The 25,235-nt window shown below is 32.9% G+C and overlaps 2 protein-coding genes and 1 pseudogene across 6 annotated transcripts; 1 reads left to right on the forward strand and 2 right to left on the reverse strand.

Annotated features, from left to right (window-relative positions):
* Window positions 1-457: 457 nt before the first annotated feature.
* Window positions 458-1,648, forward strand: LOC125223921 (protein LIGHT-DEPENDENT SHORT HYPOCOTYLS 3 pseudogene; annotated as a pseudogene).
* A 4,949-nt stretch (window positions 1,649-6,597) lies between these two features.
* Window positions 6,598-11,676, reverse strand: LOC125222893 (putative lysine-specific demethylase JMJ16). Of its 5 annotated transcripts, none has more exons than XM_048125765.2 (9): window positions 11,518-11,676; window positions 10,731-11,028; window positions 9,863-9,934; window positions 9,679-9,756; window positions 9,056-9,559; window positions 8,771-8,989; window positions 8,426-8,584; window positions 7,393-7,761; window positions 6,598-7,294 (listed from the first exon to the last, which is right to left on the reverse strand). In XM_048125765.2, the coding sequence occupies exons 2-9, from the start codon at window positions 11,016-11,018 to the stop codon at window positions 6,899-6,901; spliced, it is 2,085 nt and encodes a 694-aa protein (XP_047981722.1). In that variant the 5' UTR covers window positions 11,019-11,028; window positions 11,518-11,676; the 3' UTR covers window positions 6,598-6,898. The 5 variants fall into 5 exon arrangements, with proteins under 5 accessions (XP_047981722.1, XP_047981723.1, XP_047981724.1 ...); XM_048125766.2 differs by having other exon boundaries at window positions 10,731-11,047; window positions 11,518-11,675; XM_048125767.2 differs by having other exon boundaries at window positions 10,731-11,061; window positions 11,518-11,674.
* Window positions 11,677-12,411: 735 nt separating this feature from the next.
* LOC125224337 (NAC domain-containing protein 21/22-like) lies at window positions 12,412-15,448 on the reverse strand. Its single transcript, XM_048127718.2, has 3 exons — window positions 14,978-15,448; window positions 13,484-13,749; window positions 12,412-13,062 (listed from the first exon to the last, which is right to left on the reverse strand). The coding sequence occupies exons 1-3, from the start codon at window positions 15,144-15,146 to the stop codon at window positions 12,619-12,621; spliced, it is 879 nt and encodes a 292-aa protein (XP_047983675.1). The 5' UTR covers window positions 15,147-15,448; the 3' UTR covers window positions 12,412-12,618.
* Between the last annotated feature and the right edge of the window lie 9,787 nt (window positions 15,449-25,235).

Raw genomic sequence — 25,235 nt, forward strand, 5'->3', positions numbered from 1 at the left:
CCAACTTCTCTGGGACGGAGGGAGTAATATTTACTCCACGAGATTGAATTGGAGAAATTCTTTATACTAAGTCTGAATCGTAGTCTTCAAAATTCTCAACCCCCAATGAATTTGGACTGTTATGAATAAATTGTTCTAGTACCGACATTAAATCATAGTTAGGCACTATTTTGATAACACAATAATTCCCATTGAAGTGATCCAAACCCATAATTGTACGGCCTCAGCGTCAAAATTGAGGGTTTTGCTTTATTAAATGTTATTAACATTTAACAACAGTCATCTTCATTACTCCCATCTTAAATTTCAACCTTTTTCCTGTCTCCATCTCAACCTACTGTCTGCCTCTTTCCATTTTCACCATTGCCCTAACTCTCTCTCTCTCTCCCACAGTCCATTAACAAGTAACAAAGTCAGTTGTTTCCCCTATATTTGGGAAAACAAATCTACATCTCTTCGCAGTAGAATTTCATTTCATCATTCTATAAAAAAAAAAAAAAAAAAAAAAAAAAAAAAAAAAAATCAAATTCAACAGTATCAATATAGTAGTAGTATTTCATTTCCTTTCTCTCTCATGCATCCATCCATCCATCCATCCATCAATCTAAGCTTGGTTTAACCTCTCTCTAAAATGGCAATCTTCTGATATATCAATCAACCAAACCCCTCCTTTTCCCATTCCCCTTTTAGCTTGGTTTAATATTTATGATTGTAAGTTTGATTGCTCCACTGTTTCAATTCACTCAAAACCCCCCTTCTATAAATTCAGCACACACTCTTCCCCTCTTTTCCAACACTCAAACCCTAGAAAGCATGAATCCCTCTCTTTGATCCATCAAATCCCAAATTAGGTCTTCCGAATTCCATGGATTCGTCGCCGTTCCCGGAGGTGGAGAGCTCAAACTCGGAGAACAGCAGCGGCGGCGCCACCGCCTCCTCCTCCGCCGCGCCGTCTTCCGGATCCGCCACGCTCAGCCGCTACGAGAACCAGAAGCGGCGCGACTGGAACACGTTCGGGCAGTACCTGAAGAACCACCGGCCGCCGCTGTCGCTCAGCCGGTGCAGCGGCGCGCACGTGCTGGAATTCCTCCGATACCTCGATCAGTTCGGGAAGACTAAAGTCCACACCCCAATCTGCCCGTTTTACGGCCACCCGAACCCCCCCGCCCCCTGCCCCTGCCCGCTCCGCCAGGCCTGGGGCAGCCTCGACGCCCTGATCGGCCGCCTCCGCGCCGCCTACGAGGAGAACGGAGGCAAGCCGGAGACCAACCCCTTCGGCGCCCGCGCCGTCCGCCTCTACCTCCGCGACGTCCGCGATCTGCAGTCCAAGGCGAGGGGGATCAGCTACGAGAAGAAGAAGCGGAAGCGCCCCCCGCAGCAGCAGCAGCAGACCTCCGCCGCATCACCGCCGCCTCCCGGTGAAGGTTAAGTCATCCTATCGGAAATTAATCTTTAATGATTAATTAATTATCAACCTTTAAATTTTTAGGGTTAGATTTGATCTACTATGTTGTACTAGTAGTAATGCTAGCAAAATAATTGTTATATTATTATTATTATGGATTATGGATTTGTTTTGGAATATGTGAGTGTTAACAGCAATTTCAGCTTTGAATGAATTAATGGATGAGTGCTTTTGTCTTTTGCATGACTAGTTTTTTGCTCTCTTGCTTACTTTTCATGTGTGTGTTAAATCAACAGCTTTTACAGCTTTACTGTCTCTGATCAAAGAAATCTGATTTTTCTTTGAATTTGGGAGATTATAATTGGACTGAGAGTTCGTGTGGAAGTGAATTAATCAATCTGTGTAAACTCATATTAACTGGTCCCATAACTGAGTGTAGTGCTGTCATTTCAGTGGCAGAATTGATCAAATTGGCAGACAGAAAGGAAAACTAACCTAAATAGTTTTCAAAATAATTGGTTTGAAATTGGAAACTTTTTTATTTGTTTCAAAAACTTGAAGGGAAAAATATATGGTTGTTGTATCCAAAATTGTGAAAGTAAAGGATGACATTCTTGCTGACAGTTTTTCTTTTTCTAACATGTTGAGCATATAGAGGTAAAGTTAAGCCTAAAGAAAATGTTTCTTTAAACATGAAATTCTTCAATTTTACCGACAACTAGCATATTATTGGCCCTATCTCCCCACTCCTTCCAATCTATAACAAAATGATTATTTTTATATGAGTTGTTTCTATAATTACCAGCATTATATATATATAATGCATGTGAAGCTATTGACTTAAGGTGGTATACCTATGTATATAGTTAATTATTGAAGATAATATAACATTCTCTATATATATATGTATTATCAAGATTTGATATGATGGATTGTTAAACTTGTGATTTCCATTTACCATATCTTATCATGAGCATGATCTTTGTCATTTTCGTCCTTTGACTCCTTTCTTTGATCCACTGTGTAAACCCTAAGAGACATGTACATCTCACTCTCTCTCTCATTAGAAGGGAAATGATTCCATTTCACAATAATGTCCAAAGAGAAAATACCAAGCAATCAAACAGCTAGGAATATAAGTACCCACCGAGAAGAAGAAAAACTAGGAAACTGTGGAAATCCAGTCTGAAAAACTATCCATATTCATTGCATTTGATCATTTATTGAAGACTTCACTATGTAATAGTAAGATTTACTATTTTATTTTGAAAGACTATTTGTTTGTTCAGTTTAAGCATTGTTTTGCTAAGCTTTATATTAAGATCAGTTATGTAATCAACAAAGGATAAATTAAACATGCATATTAAGATTTTCATTTAATCAGCAACAATTTTTAGGGTTTTCAGTATACTTTGCCTCTTTCACCAAAAGAGAATAGTATTCTTGGCAGCCAATATATTTTTTGCATAAATATGTACTCCCTCCGTCCCCGATTAAGAGTCACACTTTGACCGGACACGAGTTTTAAGAAATGTAAAGAAAATTTGGTTGAATAAGTTAGTGGAATGGGAGATCCATTTTTTTATATTGATTTTATAATAAAATATGAGTGAATTGAGTTAGTGGAATGTAAGACCTACTTACTATTTATGGTAAAAATGAAGTGTGACTCTTAATTGGGGACGGACTGAAATGGAAAAATGTGACTCTTAATCGGGACGGAGGGAGTATATAATATATTACTTAATAACGTACCTGTTAATAGTACGTACTGCAGGTTATGCTTTGGAATCTAAACACAGTCTTTAAAATTAAAGAAAAATCTCAAATTGGAAAATTAACATATCATTTCTAGCTCTCTCTCTATATATATACACACAATAGTAGGTATATATAGACATACAGTGGCATACACATGCATACGTATACAGCTTTACACACAGCTTCTCAAGGAGTGCAATTTTTCAATGAAAAGCATATTTTCAATTGTAATTATTTTTATACTTGATATGCACACCGAATAAGTTGATAAAATTTATGTATGGAACTGCTTTAAATTAGCCAGACACATCAAATGATCCATGTTTTCCATCTGTATATCTAGGCATGAGCTAGCATTAATTATGAGTTGGAAGAAAATAAACCACCTTTAATTGTATTAATCCATTTCTTCCTTATGTGTATGATAACATTTAATTCTACACATTAATGCCATTTATTATGCAACACTAGAACTATAAAAATAAAATGCGTAATATATTAACTATTTTATGTATTTGAACGTTTTGATATTGAAAACATATATTTATGCAAGGACACTTTTAATTTATAGTGCCAAAATTATAAAAAAGGATACACAAGAATGAAAACCTAGCTTGCCATTTTCAGCTGAGCTCGAGACTCGAGTGTTGCTCATTTAAAACAAATTCATATATTAGGGCAACAATTTATTAAATTTATATGTACGTAGGGGTGCGTTAAAATGAAAACACCTTTTAAAATAACACCATACCACCATTCCTAGTCAATCATTTGTACACGTGGACGAATAATCAGCTGCCATGTGGCAATCATAAAAAATGCTCAATGGTAGATTTTTTCGGCCAACAATATCTAATACACTATACAGTAATATCCAACACACTAGACATCAATTTACAACAATTTTTTCTCGGCCAGCAATATCCAATACACTAGACAACAATCTATAGATTGTCGTGTAGCGTTTCTACTATTGCCGTGTAGTGTTTATAATATTGCTGCCTTGCTGGATACATGGTGTCACAGTGTCACTTTAAGAGGTGTTCTCATTCTAATAGACCTATGAGTGTACATATTAAACAAAGTTGACAAGAATTATATCTAATTCATTAAAAAATCAACAAGACTGATTAGTTAACAAATTCCTAGAAAGTTTTTGTTGGTGCTGATGCATCTCCAGCGAGTGATTTCAGGAAAGAGATCATATATAATTAATGGATCCACAGAGGGTAAAACAACAGTGACCAATATGCACGAATATGGAAATCTATACCTCCTCAACAGCTCAACTAGAGTGCTACTAGTATTAGTTTTATAAAAATAATTTGTACTTATAATATCTTTAAAGAATACTACATGTGCACTCAAAAATCAAATAATGATGGTACAAATAATATACTCCTATGAAAGTAATGTGAATAATTCGACTATATTCTATATGTCTACGACTATAGCTACACTATATGGTAGTACTATATTTGAGGCACTATTGTTTTTAATGGAAAATTAACCAACCTAAGTTACATAAAGGACATAAGAGATTGGTCATAATCCCATTATTAACACCACCAATATAATTATATTTATTCATTACATGCAGTGTCAATTTTCGATAGTATGTACTACTATATTTACCCATCGATTTGTTTGTGTAAGTGTGGATTCGCCCTAAAAGAGCATTGTTACTTGTTATAATTAGTTGACATTTCTAATCAAAGGCAAATGGTTCATCGATTTAATTACCCTTATGTCAAGTGAACTTTGACCCTATTTATAAAATTTTAAGTGGATTCAAATCCATTCTTTAGAATTTAGGTTTTCAAAAATTTGGACTCTCGGCTCAAAGGTAAAATGAAATAAGCACTAGGACATTAGTCGAAGCATCAATCAAAAGAATTACTGATTACATAGAGCTTTTCAGTTAAACAGAAATATATAAACCCAAAAACTATCGAAAAACAAAAAAAAAAGAAAACCGAGTCATAACCAGATCCCGTGTATGGATAGAACAAGAGATCTTTCTCAATTTTCAAGAATCGATAAAAAAAGTTTCAAGTTCTCTAACTCATCACTCTAATTTGAATCTTGTCAAGCTTCATAATCTACAATCTTATGGATCTCGTTGCCACACTAGGAGAATGTTGATTACAAGGTGAAGCAAACGTGTAAAGAAGTTACCCTCAACTTTAAGTGGAGTTGAAAGAGTGTTTTAAGTTTAAGAAATGCTATATTTACCACATGGCCCTTCAACATTATAATAGTTCAAAGTCAATAAGGAGTTAACCTACACCATTTTTGAGCTATTAAAGTTTTACAACTTAAATAAAAATAAAATATTTCCTCTTTTTAAAAATTTCAAATGACTTAGTAGTATAGAGTGTGAGAGTGCGGGAAAAGGGTAAGATTGATAGACCGTACGAGAATCCCGCTTTCTTTGGTCAAACCGATTAGACGTGTGGGTGAGTGGGTCCTACTTCCCCATTCCCACGTGCGACTCTGTCACCTATGTCGGATTACTGTGTTACCCGCTTTTGTTATCTTTGTATAAAAGTACATATTTATGTATTCTAATTGCATGTGTTTTGTCCTAATTATGCCGTTTATTTCATAAAATGTATGTACAAATAATACAATTGTTTTATAACTTGTATATAAAATTGTACTTATATTCATAATAACACATGAAAATTGTCTAATCAAATATCTACATCTTCCCGAATTTATGTTGATATCATGAAAATTGAAACTTTCACAATAACCCAACCCTATACTAAATTCTACATTCACCAAAAATCGATTCTACCTTCAGGAACTCAATGCAATAACTTATGGTACCTATATCGGCCGATAAAAAATAATTTTACCAGTAGATAATAAGTTTTAATGTAAAATTGATAAAATAAAAGAGAGATATTCATAAAAGAAATAATTAAAGTATTGCTAGTGAAAAATGTGACCCATCTCAACAAATAGAAAAACTTAAAATAGATAAATAAAGATTAATTTTAGTGAAAGACATATAATAAAAAGAGATGACTATTTTTCATATACAAATATACATATAATGCATATTCATACCAAGTTCAATGCAAAGGTGTCATAATTCTCACACTAGATTTTTATTTGAACCACATCTTTTGTATATTCATTTCGTCCAAAAAAATAATTATTTTCTATAATTTGAATTCATCCCGCATAATTGATTGTTATCTATTTTTGCAAAAATTCATCACACATTACATAACTAATGATGTGGATCCACCATCCACTAATACTAATTCAACTGTTTATTTTCTTTTTTTTATCTCCCATATTATTAATTTCGCATTAAAACTCATATATACTATCCCCAAAGTTTCTATTTTAGGGAAACTGAGAAGTATATATGCTAGCAATAAAGATAAACACCACTTCCAAATTTACCCAATTCAGGCAGTTAATCTAAATGCATTAAATTATACTAAGAGCAAAGGAGCTCAATATCACAAATCATTATGAGTACATTCCTATTTACTTACAAAATTTATAGGCAATACGACATATGACTAAATCAACAAAGCGTGGTAGAATGTAGGTGGATTCACTCCTCATTGTCGCTCAAGAGAATCACAGCTTTCTGATCCGGAGACGCTCTTGTTGTATCCCTACGCTCTTCTTTCATAGAGGCTGGCACGACACGAGCCCTCTCACTGATGGCCACATCAAGAGCAGGCATCACACCTTTTCTGGTAGCTAAGCGGCTAAGCCATTCGACTCACATAAAGAAGTGGCATTGGGATTCTTTCTTGTATGATCCTTATCACTTGTAGCGAGTTTCTGTATATTCTTAGCCCAGCTATATATAGCTTTCATGTTCCCTTTCAAAGCCTCAACCAGAAGCTCCAACTCATCAATTTTGTATCTGAAGAGAAACTCTTTGGCTGTCCAACCACAAGAACAAAGGTGCTTTACATGGCGCAGGCAAGAATATCTATTAGGGGAACATGAACAGACCACGGCAGAAAGGTATAAATCGTATAAGCATATACAGCACTCTCGTTTAGTGGCATCATCAACTTCACCCAGTGATCTAGACATCGGCATGTTGCATAGGTGTTTCCTCCTTATGCTCTCATTTTCGACACGTAGCTGAAGGGAAAGAGAATCATAGATGAGATAAGATCAAATCCTCTATACGAAACTTTTTAAAATTCTTATCATTAATAATCATTTAAATCGAGGCATACCTTCACTAATCTTGTAAAGGTTCCATCCGCCCCACAGGCGCTTCTCCAAAAATGGATTTTGGAGTTGGAGCTTTTGTTTGTAAGAGAATCCCACAGATAAGTCACAGCTTCCTTTGCTGCTCCTAACAACAGCTTATCATGAGAGAGCAACGTCTTGAAACCATATCCAGCATAATGTTCTATTATGTTCTGGCCATGAGGCAACCAGTCTATAGGAGCAAAACACACTGCTTCCGAACAATTGAACCCACAACTAAATTTCGAATGGTAAGCTCCAGGGAATGTGACAACATATTCAAAGGGATATTGCAGACAACGGAATACTGGAATCCCCTCAGCGATTAGAACTGAGGGTGAGAGTTGAGCAACCTGAGATACAAAAAGAAAAAGCAAGCGATCAGTTCTTATCCAGGGCATTAAATCTGATAAGCCTCACCTAATGTATATGATCCATAACATAAGCAATGAATAACAAACTGCAGCAGTAACGATTCATTTCATATTTCTTATAACGTACATGATGATAAAATAACTAAAGAAAGTAAGTAGACAAACCTAAAAAAAAATTAAAATAGAAAATACATCTTGCACCCTTACAATTTGGAGTATTTTAGAGGAAACTGAAACTATTAGTAACAGAAACTAACACCATTTACATTTATTTTCAATTTTTTTCTTCAATTAAGTATTATGATGCCAAATCAAGCAACTGGGAATTAACAGATATCAGCATTTATTATTTAACAACCCATGTTGTATCTACATTTATTTAGAAATAGTAGTAACCGCATTCTTCACAAAGCACAAACTAATTAGAAAAAGGAGTCACTATCTGGTATGCTGGAGTTCAAAATCAACGGATATTACAGAACTCTAGGTGACTGAGTACATGAAGTTGAAAATAATCAAAGCTTCAACGGGATCCATATCAAGAGTATTGATTCCTTTCAACCAGGTAATGATTAAATATAACACAACAAGTTACCCACTAACAACTTTTACAAACCATGTTCAAAAGAAGAAAGTTACTCACATGCTCGTGGAGCAACTCGGGATGTTTTGACAGCTTCGGAAACCATTTCTTTACAACTTTCGCAAACTTGAAGAAACACTTCCCTGGGATAGAATACCACACTTTAGGGCTACCCATGTGCATGTAAGATAATGAATACAAATGGTGATCTTCATTTCTCTGTTTCTCCAACAAATCAAACAGGAAAACAATGTAGTGAGAACCTACACTAAGAGAAAGCAATAAATGTGAAATCTGTAATGGAAATATTTATGTGCAATGAGATAAATGCATTCCTGAAGGAAACTATCAAGCAGATGTTGAGAACCAAATAAAGCAAAAAATCTAGGATATTCAAAATATTACCCAGCACTCTGATGCAAAGCACATCCCAATGAAAATCTGAGGAACTGAAACAGTGGATGAACTGTAGCATCCAAATGGAAGAAGGGAACCATAGAGCTCTGCAGTATTATTCAAGTTCCATCCGGATTTCACATATTTCCCCGTACCTTTTGCTGGAGTGGTAGCAACAGGAAATCCGCTTGCTATGGTCTGATTAGCCACCTCAGTACCAAAAAGCACCTAACAAGAGAATTCATTCTATGAGGTAAAAAGATAGCAGCAAATTATTGATCTTTTCTCTTTTACCTCTATTTCTTCTCTTGGTTTCTCCACAATTCTCCAATATTCGCTCTCAACTCTCGCAATTAGTGGTTCACTGCGTTTTGGGCCTGAGGCAGCTACTGTGTCATTCTCACGAAAATATTGTACCTTGAAATCATCAGCATACTTTTTAAAGCTTTTAAGAGTAAATTCAGGTCCACTCTCAAAATTAGAAACTAAATCCAATGCTTTATCTTCCTCAGAATCTCCAACACATTCATTGGAAGAATCAAGCTTCCCGATTTTTGCATCTTTTGGCATTGCAGTTTCGATCTTTTCATGCAACCTAGATCCTTTTCTCTTTGAAAACAATTTCTGGAGCCCATCAATCTTTTGTACATGCGAGCTAAATTTTGAAGCTTCCCATATCTCTTTATTTTCCAGAAGGCAGGGTGGTCTCCAGGAAGGAGGGGGGACAATGCGGCAAATTCCATAATTCTCTGCTCTTGGTCGTATATTGGCTATGTATTTCAGAGTGTCCCTGAATTCCTGCGGCAAGATTCAAGTTCATTTAGATTACCATCTGGCATCTACAGAACCAAATTCTTTTCCATTGAGCCACAATGGTAGAGTAAAAATGGGGGGAGAAACCGGATGCAGCAATATACCTCTTCAGTTGGTCTGAACACCGGAGCATCATCAAGCGGAGGCAAATATGAATCTTCGGGATGCCATCTAGCAGTAACCTACAAGATATTCCTTAGACAGGATATAATGGTCTTACTGCTACACAGAATAAGTTCCAAGGTAATACAGTTTATAAAACAGTAATAAAAGGAATAAATAAAGAACCTTCACACAATCATGGCAGTTTTCACATCCCCGTATCACTCCTTTGGGGAGGGGAGCACCAACAGGAACTTTCTGGGGAAGATAACTTGATTATTAGTCATTAGGGGCAATCTAACTGAGAGCAATTCATTAAGAGAAAAATGAAGAAACACTGTCAGGTGTTGACCTGACTATAAAACTGTATGCTACGCTAACTATAAAATTGTAGTCTAAGAATAATAAGTGAATAAAATACGCCAAAAAAGCTGTGCATGTGACCACTTAAGTAATGCCAAACCATAAAGCACATCGAACAGTGTATTTCCATACACTTAAGATAATATTTCAGTTACAATCTTCATTTATGAAGCAGGTATGATGGATGTATCATTCGCATCATCCCTTAATTTCTGGTCACAATTCAGAATTTCAATATGCAATAGATAAAAGAAGTTTCAAAGCGCCATACTCATGTTCTGATCAGGCGCTAACATGCAAGCCTCGTTTTAAAATTGTCTCAAAATTATATCAGGTGGCTATACAAATACCTTAACGAGTATGTCAGCACTTAAGAATGCATCAAAATTCACAAACCATGCAACACAAAGTGTACATCCCTTGATTTAAGAGAAACCCACCTATAAGTAATACCAGCTGACAGGGATCTCAAAGATAATCGAACAGCTTATAATAGTACAAATATTGCTACAATGATCTAATTAATGTTTTCTATTTTGTATTTATGTCCTACTGCATAAAATGAAGGTATATTATGAACTTACATCTACAAATCCAAGAATAAGAGGAATTTCAAAATATGTTTAACTGCATGTTTTGATATTTGGTAATATGTTCATCTATAATTGCATAGGAGAGAATAGAGAACGACCAAGTTATTTCCAATCTGTGCAGAGTCGTCTTGATGCCGAACACGCTCAAATTGGCCATGAGATATCCATGGTCTCTGTAAAAGTGACATCTTAAATGATTCGAGGTCAGAATTTCTAAGAGGAACCCCAACTAACCCAGGTCCACGATCCCTTTCTGTAGCAGAATTCGGATCAGTTACTATCTTCTTCAATTTCAGGGATGTCAATGACACAAATCCGGGTGGAACTGATAGATTCTCTTCTTCGTTGTCTGTGACATTCTTTATAGATCTCTTCGCCCCGACCATCAGTCTCTGACTATGAAGAAGCAAAAACCCTGTTGTTGTTAAACTATGATCTCAATTTCATCAGTGACTCACAACTAGAAAGATAAACACTGAAATGTAATTCATCTCGTTATGTTTCACATGTCTCTCCTGAATATAAAAAAAATCACATTTTTAGTGCTTTACATCTCTCTCCTGAACAAGACTGGAACAAAACATACTACAATCATGGCAGCCCTAATAAAAACTTTTTAATTCACAAGATTCAGGTAAAATTCGAAACTTCGAAATTCAGGTAAAAACTTTTTAATTCACATTAGGAAATAACAGAACAATTTCCAGTAAACTCAATTAACCAAGAAAAAGTCTTTTAAGCAGAATAATTGCGTAATAAACCACATTGCTACAGATACAGAAGCAATAACAACTACTGCACTCAATTGTACTGCATGTCACCAAATTTAAACAAAAAAAAAGAAAGAAAGCCGAGAACAGAATAAAATTAGAATGAAATACATACCGATGGAATAAATTAGCAGTATAGGAACGTCATTAAAGAAAAGGAAGCAGCAGAAAGAGGAGGTAATTTGGAATATTATCGCTCTTCAGTATTCCAGCTTATACTGATAAACCCGGATTCAAAAATTGGGAACAAGAACATTCTTGAATGAATTTTGGTAAGTAAAAATTTTATTGTTTTTCCATAAATAGAAACAGTGATACGTGGCGTGGGCCGTGGATTAAAATAATTTGGAAATTGGGCCAGAAAGACGTGCCATGGATTCATAGTCTTGCCATCGTATTTTTTGAAAAATATATATACAAAATATAAAATGTATGATTGATATCAAACCTTGAAACCTATGATTAGTTTTTTTATATACAAAATATACCCCATCAAAATTTATAAAGAAAATTATCAAGCCCAACACAAAATTATTTGATATTTTCTGGGAGAGAAGTTGGTACCAATATTCTAATTATTTTGGGCATTAATTGGGCCTTACATTGAGATAAGGCCATCTAGTAGTATAAGAGATTGTTTTAGAAGAAAAGAGTAGATTTGACATGGCTATTAAAATTAGGCTAATTTAGACGGAGGGAGTACTTTATCAATTAAGCAATAAACTCGTAGTACCATTTATAAATGGGTCTATCTTTTGTGGATGGGGAAGTTACGCACGCCCTAATTACTACTAGGCCAAAGTATATCACATTTGTAATTATGAGATGACCCTTAAACATAGGGACTGCGGAACTAAATTAATTTAATTGTAATTAAAGAACCAAGTACTATATTTTTGGTAAATTTGACAAATCAAGCGCCACTCTTTTGTGGTTTTATGTTTTCACATTACAAACAGTCCTTAACTTTGCTTAAAATGGGTTAAAATTTATTTTAAAAAGTAACCAGTTAAGTAATTAAATCCTTGATTATAAAACTACCCACATAAATTCCTTTTTGAAATATACAAATCAAATACAATCTTCATCACACATCACTAACTACAAACACATACTCACTAATCTCCCTCCTAAACATGCTACATCACACAAACATATAAATTTATATATAAGTATATATATACCAATAACAAAGCGATTATCAAATCCCACATACTTAGATGAAAACCGAACTACTATCATCAACAAACCGCATATCTTCAAGGCTCGATGGAGCAACATTGGAGCCATCGAAATCGAACAAGAATCCATAGTCTTCCTCACACTTTGTAGCCTCACCCAATTTGTTGTGGACATAGCCATGAGAGCTCGAGCAATAAGGCTGGTGATTCATGTGATGGTCACGTGATAGGTCGAAATCAAGCCCGAGAGAGGTGCTAGGGTTAGGGTTAGGGTTAGGGTTCGGGCCGCCTACATTGTGTTGGTGGGATTGGTTGTGATTGAACAACGAAGTGATATTTTGATGGCCACAAGGTGTAATGTTGATACGTTCATTATTTGTTGAGGAAATTATGGGATCGTCGAAGTTATGTGGGCTCATGAAATTGTTGCTATTTTCACTTCTTGATTTGTGGAACACTCTGCATAGTACCCAATCTTCCTGTAAAAGGTGATCATGGATTAATTAGTTAGATAATTAACACCATATATGCTTCAAATTTCACCTATTTTATCTAAGTGCATGTATGTCCATGTTGAAATTAGGTTTTTACATCTTGTAGATGCTACACCTAATAAAATAGGCTACTTTTAATAAATCCAGTATCAAAGATACATCATCTTTTGATAAAGAGAGTGTGTGTTTGTGTGTGTGTGAGAGAGAGAAAGAAGATTAGGATAAAAAGAATTATTCATGTAAATGAGAGGTGAAAATGTGGAGAGAATCTTTTCACGTAATAATTTCAAAGGAGTTTCGTTCAAGTTTCTTTCAACATGATTGCCACCTAAGTCACACATAATCTTTTATTCTCTTTCAGTTACTCAATCAACACATGTAAACACAAATTAAGGAATTAACCAACCTTAGGTGGGACATGTGGGTTTTCAAGGCGAAATTCGTGCATGATCCAACCGGTTTTGGTCCCATTAGGAGCCCTGTTCTTGTAAAAAACCAAAGTCTTCCTCATCCCAACGACGGCCTTCGTCTGAGGATCAAGCACCGTCCTATCCTTCCCCGTGGCCTTCCAGTAGCCGGATGTAGTGGCCCGGTTGGTCCTAAACCCGGTTGCGTACTTCCTATCCCGGAAGCTAAAGAAGTACCACTCGTTCGAGTTCAATTTAGCCACCTCTGCACAAATAATATTACACGTCTTAATTTCTTAACGTTCTTGACATATGCCACGAAATGAAAAGGAAAAAGAATAGACGCCGTATGTGTTAAGAAATGAAATTAATGGGATTGTACTTAAATTGAAATGAATTATTAGGATCCCATCATGTTACATTATGTTGCTTATGTGAAAAATTCTACTAAAGTGACAAAAAAGTTGGTTACAAGTCACCAAAGATTCGCAAGGCATGTTTGTTTTTTTCATTCAAAATGGATTTAGAAAAATTAATATGTAGCAATGGGAAAATGTGTGTCACCCTTTTCTACATAGATGAGAGAGTTACTTCTGTGGTGAGAAGTCTATGTCACACATTTGTCTTCATCTTCTATTTTTTTTAACAATGTATGTATTATTGAAAAGATAATTATCTAACTTTTTTCTCAATTCCCTTTTCCTAAAAGAATGAACCTGAGAAATCTCCTTTTTAAGGTCATGAGTTTTGTAGTACTTCTTAAATCTTATCCAATTTCATCATAATAATATAAAGTAATTGAAAGATTCATTGAACAATGTAACAGAAAGGCAAGAAAAACGCCCCAAACTATTTTATTTCTTGAAAAAGATAAAACCCTTTCTGAAAATCGTCACTTTAAGATGAATTTTTTTTAAAAAATATGCATGGGTGAAACAAAAGACACATGCAACAAAGTAAGTTAGTCATTCTAAAATTCAGCTCTGCCTCTTAGATGAACAAGACAACAAACTTTTCTTGACATAACTTTTTTTGCTTTAAGGTTTTTTAATGTAAAAAAAGTACATGCGTGACTGATTTTTTAATGAGATAATTAATTATTTTATTTTATTTTTATCTCCAACACAAAATAAAAACACAGAGATGCATGCATCTAAAATAATGTTTTAAACTAAAATTCTTTCACTGAGAAAAACTGTGTGGTCTTGATTAAGATACAGACAACTCATGCCCATAATGGCCCTCAAAAACCATCTGAACATTTAATTCAGGTAAATTAATTATTTAATTTTGGACAAACATTCACATGCCATTTGTCACTCATAAATTCTCTTTACATGAAAATAGTGAAGGAGAGAGCAACATCCAACCCCCAACCGGCGGAGGGAGGGTGGTGGTTGAGAAATATTATTTCCTTTCTCGTATTATACCGATGATAAACATACACGTGGCGTGCACTGATGATAAAAAAAAAAAAAAAGAGAAAAACCTACCGGGAAGCTGCCATGGCTCGCAAACATGGAGATCGATCTCGACCAAGGTCCCTCGGAGAACCTCTTCATTGGTGATCTTTTTGTAGAGATAATGGCAAACGAGCTCTTCGTCGCTAGGGTAAAACCTGAAACCCGGTGGCAGCGTCTCTCCGATGTCCCGTAACCCCATTTCTATAAAGATGATGGAATACTAAGGTCGAATATTGATGATCTGTAAAAATAATTCGAATTTTCTTTTCAAGGATGCTAAGATAATCTCTACCCCTATTTCAATTCTCTCTTTTCTGAGGGGTTTTGATGCGTTTTTGTGTGTGTGTGTGTGTGTGTATATATGAGAGAGAGAGAGAGAGAGAGATGAGAGAGACGATATAGTTTAGGCACTTTCTTATAGTAACATTATTCTTCAGCTTATTCATGCTTGTGCGGTTAGTTATGGTTGTGCATATATATACACTTATAAATGTGTGTGTGTGAAACTGTGGGAAATAGGAAGAAAAGCCAAAGTGAGAAGAAAGGTAAAGGAGGGAATTAGGCTGCAATAAAAGAGTAAAATCCAAACCCCAGGAACAAGAAAGAACCTCCAAAATACTACTTTTAATTAGCTATATTCATTTTTTGTGACCTTTTTGAGGGGTTGTTGCGAGTAAATACAAATGCAACGTGACAAATATGGATACATTGCTCAAATAAAATCTTCTAATTCAATGTACTTGGTCTTTTACTGCCGATTGTCGTCAGCTTCTCGCAGCAAATTAAGGATGAATTTTGAAATATTTTAGTAATAAAAGCAACATTATGTCGAAATATTGCATTAATTAACGTAATTAATTAAAATAGGGTCTTTTTTATTTGGATATATATTTGTAGCTAGGTGAACATAACTTGTGAATGAAATATTGCTTATTTTTGTCAAAATCGAATAGCAAATCAACAGTCATATCATATCTAGTTATCTACTCTATGTGTGAACTGATTTGGGTAATTAAACGCGTAATTTAGTAGGGAAGGTATTATTTCTCTTTATTTTTTATTACAAAAACATGGTGAGAAACATCAACAAAATTATTTTCCATATGATATACTCTCTATAATTAATGATGTTGCAACTCGAGCTCCGATTAATCAATTTGATTGAATTGATGAAAGTGATAACTAGGGGAGACAAACATAGTAGATATAACTAGGGATTTAAAAATTGAAGGTGATCGATGAGCAAATAAAGACAAGTTTACTGATGTAGAATGCTAATCATGCAATAGGAAAATCCATCCTGTCCTTTCTTGATCTGAAACCAGAATAATTTAAATCCACAAGAAAAACTGTGGGCCCACGATATTTTCTTTTTTTCCGGTAACGAAATGAGTGAAAATCCTAGTAAAAAATAAACATGGAGTACTATTTTTTTAATTTCAGGAATTATTATATTAGTGCTATGTACACTATATGAGGATACATTATTAAATTCGTATATATAAAAATTATGAGAGTGCATCAGTTTAGAAAGATCCTATAATAATTAACTTTGAGAAGACTGTATTGAAAATGAGAATATCCCAGACAAAATTATAGGTGTCATACTATGTATCATTTAATTAACAATAATTAGGTGTGGAGCATATGGTTTAGATCATGACAAAAAAAGTGGGACCAGCTTTTGTTTTGATATTTATTTTCGAATTTTTTTGAGAGGGTTAAATTTTGCTTATGTTAGTTTTTGGGAATTATTAGGCCATAGTTCACATTTTAAAGAGCTCTAAAATCCAAGAAATCAAACTTTAATCAATTATTCAAAACCAATTAAAATTGATCTACCAATACACAATTTTCCCATCAAAAATAATTTGATGATGGTCTAATCTTAATTGGTTGGAAAGATAAGGATCATGTACCTTGAAAATTATTAAATAAAGGCAAAATAAAGAGTATAATTACGTTTTCGACTAACATATACATCATTTTATCGTAAGCAGAAGGCATCAAAACTGAAACTGACTAAATCAGATTAATTAAGTATAATTTGTAGGTTGTATTAAACCCTATTACGGCCACGTCTCATTAATGACGTTGTGAGCTTAACATATACTCATATTTCTTTTCTCCTAATTAATATAAACATCCCATATTTGGTTCATTAACATGCATATATATATATATATGTTGCTAAAGTTTTAGACTTTATTATTCTATATTAAGTATATTAATTATACATTCAAAACAATTGAATCTGGTAATTTTTACAGTTGATTAATTATTTACAAATATTAAACTTCAAACTAACTTGACATGCCATAAAATATTTAATGAAGTGAGTTCACAAGAGCATCATCCATTTTGCCGTGGTATATTCGAACAATTATTAAAGATTAAAAAACCTTCATACAAGCAATGATATAGTACTAAAAAAATACTCCCTCCGTCCCATAGTATTAGAGTCATTTTGCCATTTTTATATGTTCCATAGTAATAGAGTCATTTCATTTTTAGTAAAAGTCAACACATTTTTCCACACCTATTTACTCTCTCTTATTTTTTTCTCTCTTCATCTCTCGACCTTTTTCATTTTCCACTTTATTGTCCATTTACTTAACTCACCTAACATGATTTTTCTTAATCTCTGTATCGAAAAGAAACGCTTCCATTACTATGGAACGGAGGGAGTATCAATTAATTAATTGTTCTTTGGAATCAATAGAATTTCCTAATTTGTCTACTCTGCCCTCCGGATCATATTTCAAATTTTTAATCGTCCTACTTCAAATTGTATTTAAATATATTCTACTCGTATCAGCTCAAGCCACGTGTGTCGATGATCATCATAAATATATACATGACATGATTATTTAAATAAAATCATACTCCGACGATGAGTTTCATATTCATCTTTCTTGAAAGTCATTTTCACAGAAGGAAACCCTACGATGTCCCCATATATATAGTCCCACGAGTGATATCCACATATTTTTGTGTTTATTTTTTATGTGCATAGATTTGTTATCTGTGAATTTTTTCTTGTTCCTTCTAAAAAAATCGTGATTATGAGTTGTTAGGGTTAGGGTTTTAGTAATTTCTTGGACTTTAGGGGCGTGAAAGAGTGACGGCTGCACATTCTCTTTAGAGGTGGATAGGTATGATAGTTTTACTAAAACCAACGTACCGTATACCTTATCGAAAATTCCGTATGAGAAAAAACTATACAATTTATCTTATGAAGTTTTTTTGGTATATTGTACTTCAATATACCTAATTTTTGGTATGACGAAGTTCAATACCGATACCGTATCTCATTTTCGATATGTTATACCAAAATTTAGTATATTGCACTTTTCTTGTATATCAGACTTACAACATCAACGAAAATAGAACATTTTAGATTTTAGAATATAATTTAGATTTTATAATTCTAAAAACATCTACTATAAAATATTATTTATATTTAACTGCATATACAATAAATTCAGTATATATCATGTATGTTGTATATACCATATTTTCGGCATATACCTTAATTAATGTATTTATTGAATTTCGGTGTGTTGTACTATATGAAAATTCATACCAATATACCTTACTGAAAATTAAGTATTTTTGGTATTTTTTTTGGGTATAATAAGGTCTGTATTTTAGAATTTTTCCCCACCTCTAATTCTTTACACATATATGTGAAAACTATCATGAAGTATGTAATGGGGTATTGATTTTTTTTCCCCACCCCTAATTCTCTACACTGATATAATTTCTTGAAGTGTTGGCGGCCGGGCATAACTCATGAAATCGCCCGCCAAATTTGTTTTCTTTTTCCGTTATATATAATAATCTTTTCTATTTTATGTGTAAAAATATAATTTACATCCATCCAAATTTGTTTCTAATTAAGTAAAAACATAATTTCGCCCTTCCATTTGCAAAATCCTGACTCCGCCCACGATACTATAATAGGGACAATCCTATACAAACGTTATTTATTATGTATACATACAAAAATATTGTTGTATATATAGAAAAAGGCACTAACTCGTATAAAAAGTATGATATTTATTTGTGGTATAACTATAAGTATAATTATTATAAACTCACCTCTATATATGTATATAATTTGTTATTGGATCGTAGAGAGACCAATAATTTTGTTCTCATTTTCAAAGTGTCAATTCAGTTTATTCACTTCCATAAGTCATGGCCTCTAAATGGGGACGTAAGATGGGAAAGAATGGGTCCCTTTACATGTCATTCTCTCCTTGAAATCATTATTTCTTTCCACCTATACCTAATATACTTCTTAATACCTAGCTACCTATACTCATTATCCCAATTACAATAATTATTCTAATATTTTGCAAATTAATTATGTTAGCAAACTTAATTTCGTGAGTAGTATTTTTATATAGTTCGGTTTATAAGATTGTATCTCATGATTAAATTAGTAGTGTGTTTGGTTCATGAGATTTAGTCCTCCAATTCAATCCTAGATGGATAATCATGGGATAATTAGTCATAGCTAATCCCCTATAACTAAAATAATCTCACAACTCAATCCTAGATTATATATTGATATTATTTTATCAAGGAAATCGAACGCGATCTAGAGAAGAGAAATAAATGATACTCTATTTTCACCAAGTAATACGTCTATAATAAAAGTTTGTAAGTACTACTTTTGATGAAAGCTTGTAACTCAATTAGCTAGGTAATGACCATCACACGTGTTTCTATAATACATAAATCTTATTTGACAAAAAAATTTCAAGCTTAATTATCTTATAGCTAGCAGTACTATAATTAATTAGTTCTCCAATTTTCTCCGAATTCGGATGAGTTTATTTTTTGGGTTATAAATGTTTCGGCAAATTACAAACACGCTTTTGTCATTGGATCCAATAAATATAAAAAATTTGAACTTCAAGAATTCTATTGGACCAAACAAAAGTTGATGATCCAAAATGATGAAAGTTCAAAAGTCGTAGAAATTCGGGAATCTATACATGCTATTACCAAATTAAAACAATTAATAACATACTTATATACTTTGAATGTTATAGATTTTCTCCTGTATAAGTGACTTGCACAAGATTATGACATATAGGTAATTATTTATTTCGTTTAGCAAGACTATATATGTTATTATTCGAATTAATCAATTGTCTCATGGGTGTTTAGCATAAATACTTACAAGTACTTACGGTATATACAACAAAAAAAATCGTTAAAGACATTTTTCAATGCAATAAAATATGCTAGTTTGTGTTTCTAAATAAACTGATAACGACTTATTGTTAGTGTCTCTATTAAAATTAATAAACGCAAATGAAAGTGTCCCAAAAAAGCAAAAGATTAAGTTAATTTGTCTTTCATTTATGATTACTTTCTTTTGCATTCGAAAATGTTGTTTGTTTTAAAAATTTACCAATTGCAAGTATTTGCGTCTTAATTTTTATGTCCTTAAAACTACTAAGTTTTTTGTAGTGTTATCTGATCAAATAGCTTAGTAATTTTTTCTTAACTAAATAAATAATCACTATACTACTAGTATTAACTAAGTTTCCTTGAAGTATGTACATAAGCATTCAACTGTTCCTACTATCTTTTAAAAACTTTCTGTTTATCTACATAACTTTAAATTTATACTCTAGCACAAAGATTATAATTCAAATAGTTCACTTAATCATATATCCTAATTAAACTAGTAAAAACATAGTAGGACCAAATTAATATTCACACAAAATTAAACTATGGCCCACACTTCGATAAGAATCGAACTAATGACCTCTTCATTAATGATATTAATTTAAAGGCCACTGCTCAACCAATTAATTAATGATTATATATATACCATGAATTTAATGCGTATAATCAATTTGTAATACTATTTATGGTATGCTCGATTCAACTTCAATAAACTAGAATTTAAAAATTCCATAGAATGAAAAAAGCAAACGGTCTAGGCTAGCTATTTAATTGTCAACAACTAATTTTGATTTTATTATATTAATTCTGTTCTGATTAAGAAATAGAAAGCTTAAATTAACAAAATTAGCCAGGCCAAATTCTTCCAAATATAGCATTTGATGTTCCTTAATTATATTTCAAGCATATATCCAACCACTTCTACTTTAATCAACAAATGTCTTAATTGCAAATCTATGGTCGCCAATTTTATAGAAAGTCATCATCAACCTCTTCCCTTTCTGCATAATTTATCTAAATCAAATGTCTAATATATTTACCTAAAGGAAGAAACATATATTCTTTCTATTAACCTATCTCAAATCTATTTTCCGCATATTACAATTTACACTTGTTTTCCTTGTACACATTATTTGATCCTTGAAAATTAAGTTGGCGGAGGCGACTACACCAATTAACTTAGGTTCGGTTTCGATTTACTATATATGATTAAAAAATACTATTGTTATGAACTTTATGCTCAATTGTTATGTTACTACTTTTCTTTTCTTAGAGCAAAGGGTGCCACTAAAATAATCTATATATAGAAGAATATAAAAATGTTCATTTGTCAGCAAAAAGAATTTACAGGGCCCTACGTAGCGGTCCCATTAGCAAAGTTTATAGTTAGCAGTTAATTATAAATTAATTAAAATTTGTAATACTTCATTACTGTCCTAGGTTGACAAGCAAGCTTCTTTCACTATCACTTTTAATTTTAATTTTAGTTTATATATTGAATATTCTTAATCCACTTCCTTTACAACAGAATAACTAATCTTTGTTATCCATTTTTAAGATAATTAATGCTCCCATCTTACTTTAGGGATAACAATCATATATAAAAAGACTTGTATCACAAGATTCAGAAAAGCTTAAGTTTAGAGATAAAATCTTATGGTACTGCACACTTTTTGACAAATGAGACCATTACTTTTCATATATCATGTATTACAAACATACGTCTTTATGCAAAAAAGAAAAGTGTGTGATAATAATTCAAGATTCTTTTATTGACATTAAACAAGAAATTCATGTCGCTTTTTTTCTATAGTTTGCCTTTTGTGTTTTATGAGGCTCATTTCATTTGGGCATACCTATTTTAATGCAATTTCAGTAGACGACGTTGAAAATGTTTTATGCGCTAAAAAATTGAACCGGGGTAGTAAAGTCATCAATATGCTACATTGTATCATGGATTTTGGTCATCAGACATTATTTAGAGAGCCAAAACATAATTTATTATTTAAATTTTCTAGTTCTTCTTATTTCTTTTTAGGTCCTTAAGGTTTTTGATTGCTTATAAATAGTGGATGTTTTTTTTTAAACACAATTTTTATTATTAAAGTTATTTACATCAAGAAACTAGATATTCTCTGAATAGTACAATCATTTTTATACGTTTTTTTCATCATATATTCTTTAGAATTAATACTATATAATTGAACCTTAGTAGCTGTCTGAAGCTCACCAAGCTGGATTGTCTAGTTGTTGGAAATAATAGATATTAGTATAAGAAAAATACAATGATTAGCTGCTAGCTGTTATTCAAATAATTGTGGCATATATTACATCCAATGGGCACGTGAAAATAACAAGCATGTAGATATAAACAAAAAGGTCATTTTAATAGATTTTAACTTCAATTGAACTTAGATCATATCTTATTATTTAAATCCAATTATTTGGCGTAGCTTCTATTTATGACGCAAAGTTTGGATTGAATAAATTGATTTTCGCAATTTCTGGGTTATATCACACGTCGACATGTAGTGTAAAGCTTCCTGCAATGACAAGTGTTCAATAATTTGCTTCTAAATTTAAATTTATCGTCACATTTTTAAAGCGTGTGTCCAAAGTGATTAGGCCCAGCGCCAGCGCAATCGCAATCGTGGAATATTATAAATTATTTTTATAGTAATAAAATAAGGGATGAAATATATTAACAATAATTTTATTCGTCGTGCATGTATGATTATTTATAGACTACTCGAGTGCAAGATTTTAATAGAAATGGTCCTCGTTGTTCGTGTTGAAAATGTGGGGACACCGACTTATAAGTTTGATAAAGTGGGAAAAATATATGGTGGACTATTAATTTACACATGCAGAAACAGATATAATGTATAACTAAAGTTGAATATAATTAAGAACTACTTTTTTAGATAAAAAAAATTTGCATATAAAGTACTAATTTATTAGATAAAATATTGAATGGTGTAGATTTTATTGATTCAGTGTGTGCAGTATAATTAAGTAGTAATAATTTATTAGATAAAAAATTGAATATAATTAAGTACTAATTAGATAAAAAAAAATTGAATGGTTTAGATTTAGATTTTATTGATTCTGTGTGCAGTGTATATACATTTTTTTTCGATAAATAAAAAATTTCAAACCACCCAATAGTGGCGAGGTAGAGTACAACAGCAAAGGCGTACACGGATTAAAAAATGGAAGAAAAAAGTCAACAGAGCTAACAATATAACAAGAGCAAAAACAACAGAGCTAGAAGGAAAAAACAGCAATCGAAAGCAAGGCACACCACTAACTAACAAAGAGAAGGCAAATAACAAGAAGCTACCTGAGAGAAGATAGCGAGTAGGGAGCAAGAGGCAGCGCCCACCTACTTCGTGTGTTTCTCAAGCCTTCAATCTTGGTGTCAACCCTCCCACTCTCTGATGACGTTCCAATCTTCCAATATTTGTCCCGGTGTAAGGGGGAAGTGAGGGCACCATCCTCTAATCCACGTGCCAGTGCAGTGTATATACATAATTAGGCATTACAAGGATAAAAAATTGAATGGTGTATATATATATATATATATATAGGGAAGGGGACGTTTGTAAAATAACTAATTTTAAAATTATAATGTGCTTTCAATCTAGTGCTCTCACGTAGCACAAAACATGCAATATTGTAAACACTAAAATGCAATATATATTTATAAAAGTTGTAGATGGATTTCCGCATATTGCAATTTATATTGTTAAGTTTTGTATTGTAGACATAGTCTGTTTAATTTGCATTATATATATAGACGAATTGCATTTATATAAAATTTATTTTGCTTTATAGACAATTTATATTAAATGCAAAATTCAACAATATAAAATGTAATCTGCATATAACTAAAATGCAATCTGCGGAAATCCATCAAGCTTCACAAATGTATATTGCACTTTAGTGCTTACAATATTGCATGTTTCGTGCCACGTGGCAGCACGAGATTGGATGTACATTGTGACTCTAATTAAGTATGAACCCTAGTGGGATGTATTCATATTCTAATGCTAAGTATATGTAAAACACAAAACACTTGTTAGTCCATTGGATCTTGTGAGTTAGGTTAGATTAATGTCACGTGTTATCTAATAATGTAGTTCGGATGATAATGTAGCATTTAGTCTAATAATGTAGATGTTTGGTAGTATAACAATGTAGTGTTTCAGTCTAATAATGTACATCGGCTTATAATGTACTTCAGCTAATAATGTAACTCGGATATTATTATCACAACCATCTCATTCAAGGATCCAAGGGCTGTGATTTGTATGTTTTACACTAAGGACCATAATACCCTATATATAGGAGAGGATTAACCCAAGATGTGTGATAGGGTGGCATGAGGTGCGTCCATCCTTAACCAAATAGTCAGCGGATCAATTCCTACCTTAAGGTATGAACCAAGCTTAAATCCTTAGGCCAACTGTCCTAGCACTCGAGATGACTACAAATCAGTGCAGACCTCGGTCTAATATAAAAAAAAATACAGGAAAGGATTAAAATATTTGATGTTAGTTCGTTAGTTCTCTTACGTAATTGTTGAATCTATTACGAAAAATAAATTTACATAGAATCAAATCCTAGAGTATATATATATATATTTGTATTATTCGTTGTATTATCGAGTATACATATGTGCATGTACAGCTCATGCTGAGGTGCTTCTTTTCTGAATCCATGTTGGTTATTAATTAGATTCTATTATTGCACATGGGAAAATAGTGAGATAGTAGTAAAGAGGAAGCTTTTTATCTTCTTCTTTTTAAAAATACTTAGGGCTTAGGTGTATCTTGTAAACCAAGAGAAAAATTTAGCTACTAAACATAATATGCAAATAAATCCTAAAATAAGTAGGTTTGTATTTGAATATAGATATGCATGTCACTAAATCATATAGATCGCTTGCGTCAATTTTGGTTCAAATATAAAGTAAAAGTACTTTAACTTTTATTATTTGACAGATCACTTGCATTTAGAGTAACTTGCTCACAACACTCATCAAAAATATTTTTGTTCAACATATATAAATACG

This window comes from Salvia hispanica, chromosome 1 (assembly GCF_029641045.1).
Source record: "Salvia hispanica isolate PSC_SH4W2 chromosome 1, Shi_PSC_v1, whole genome shotgun sequence".
Lineage (NCBI taxonomy): Eukaryota > Viridiplantae > Streptophyta > Magnoliopsida > Lamiales > Lamiaceae > Salvia > Salvia hispanica.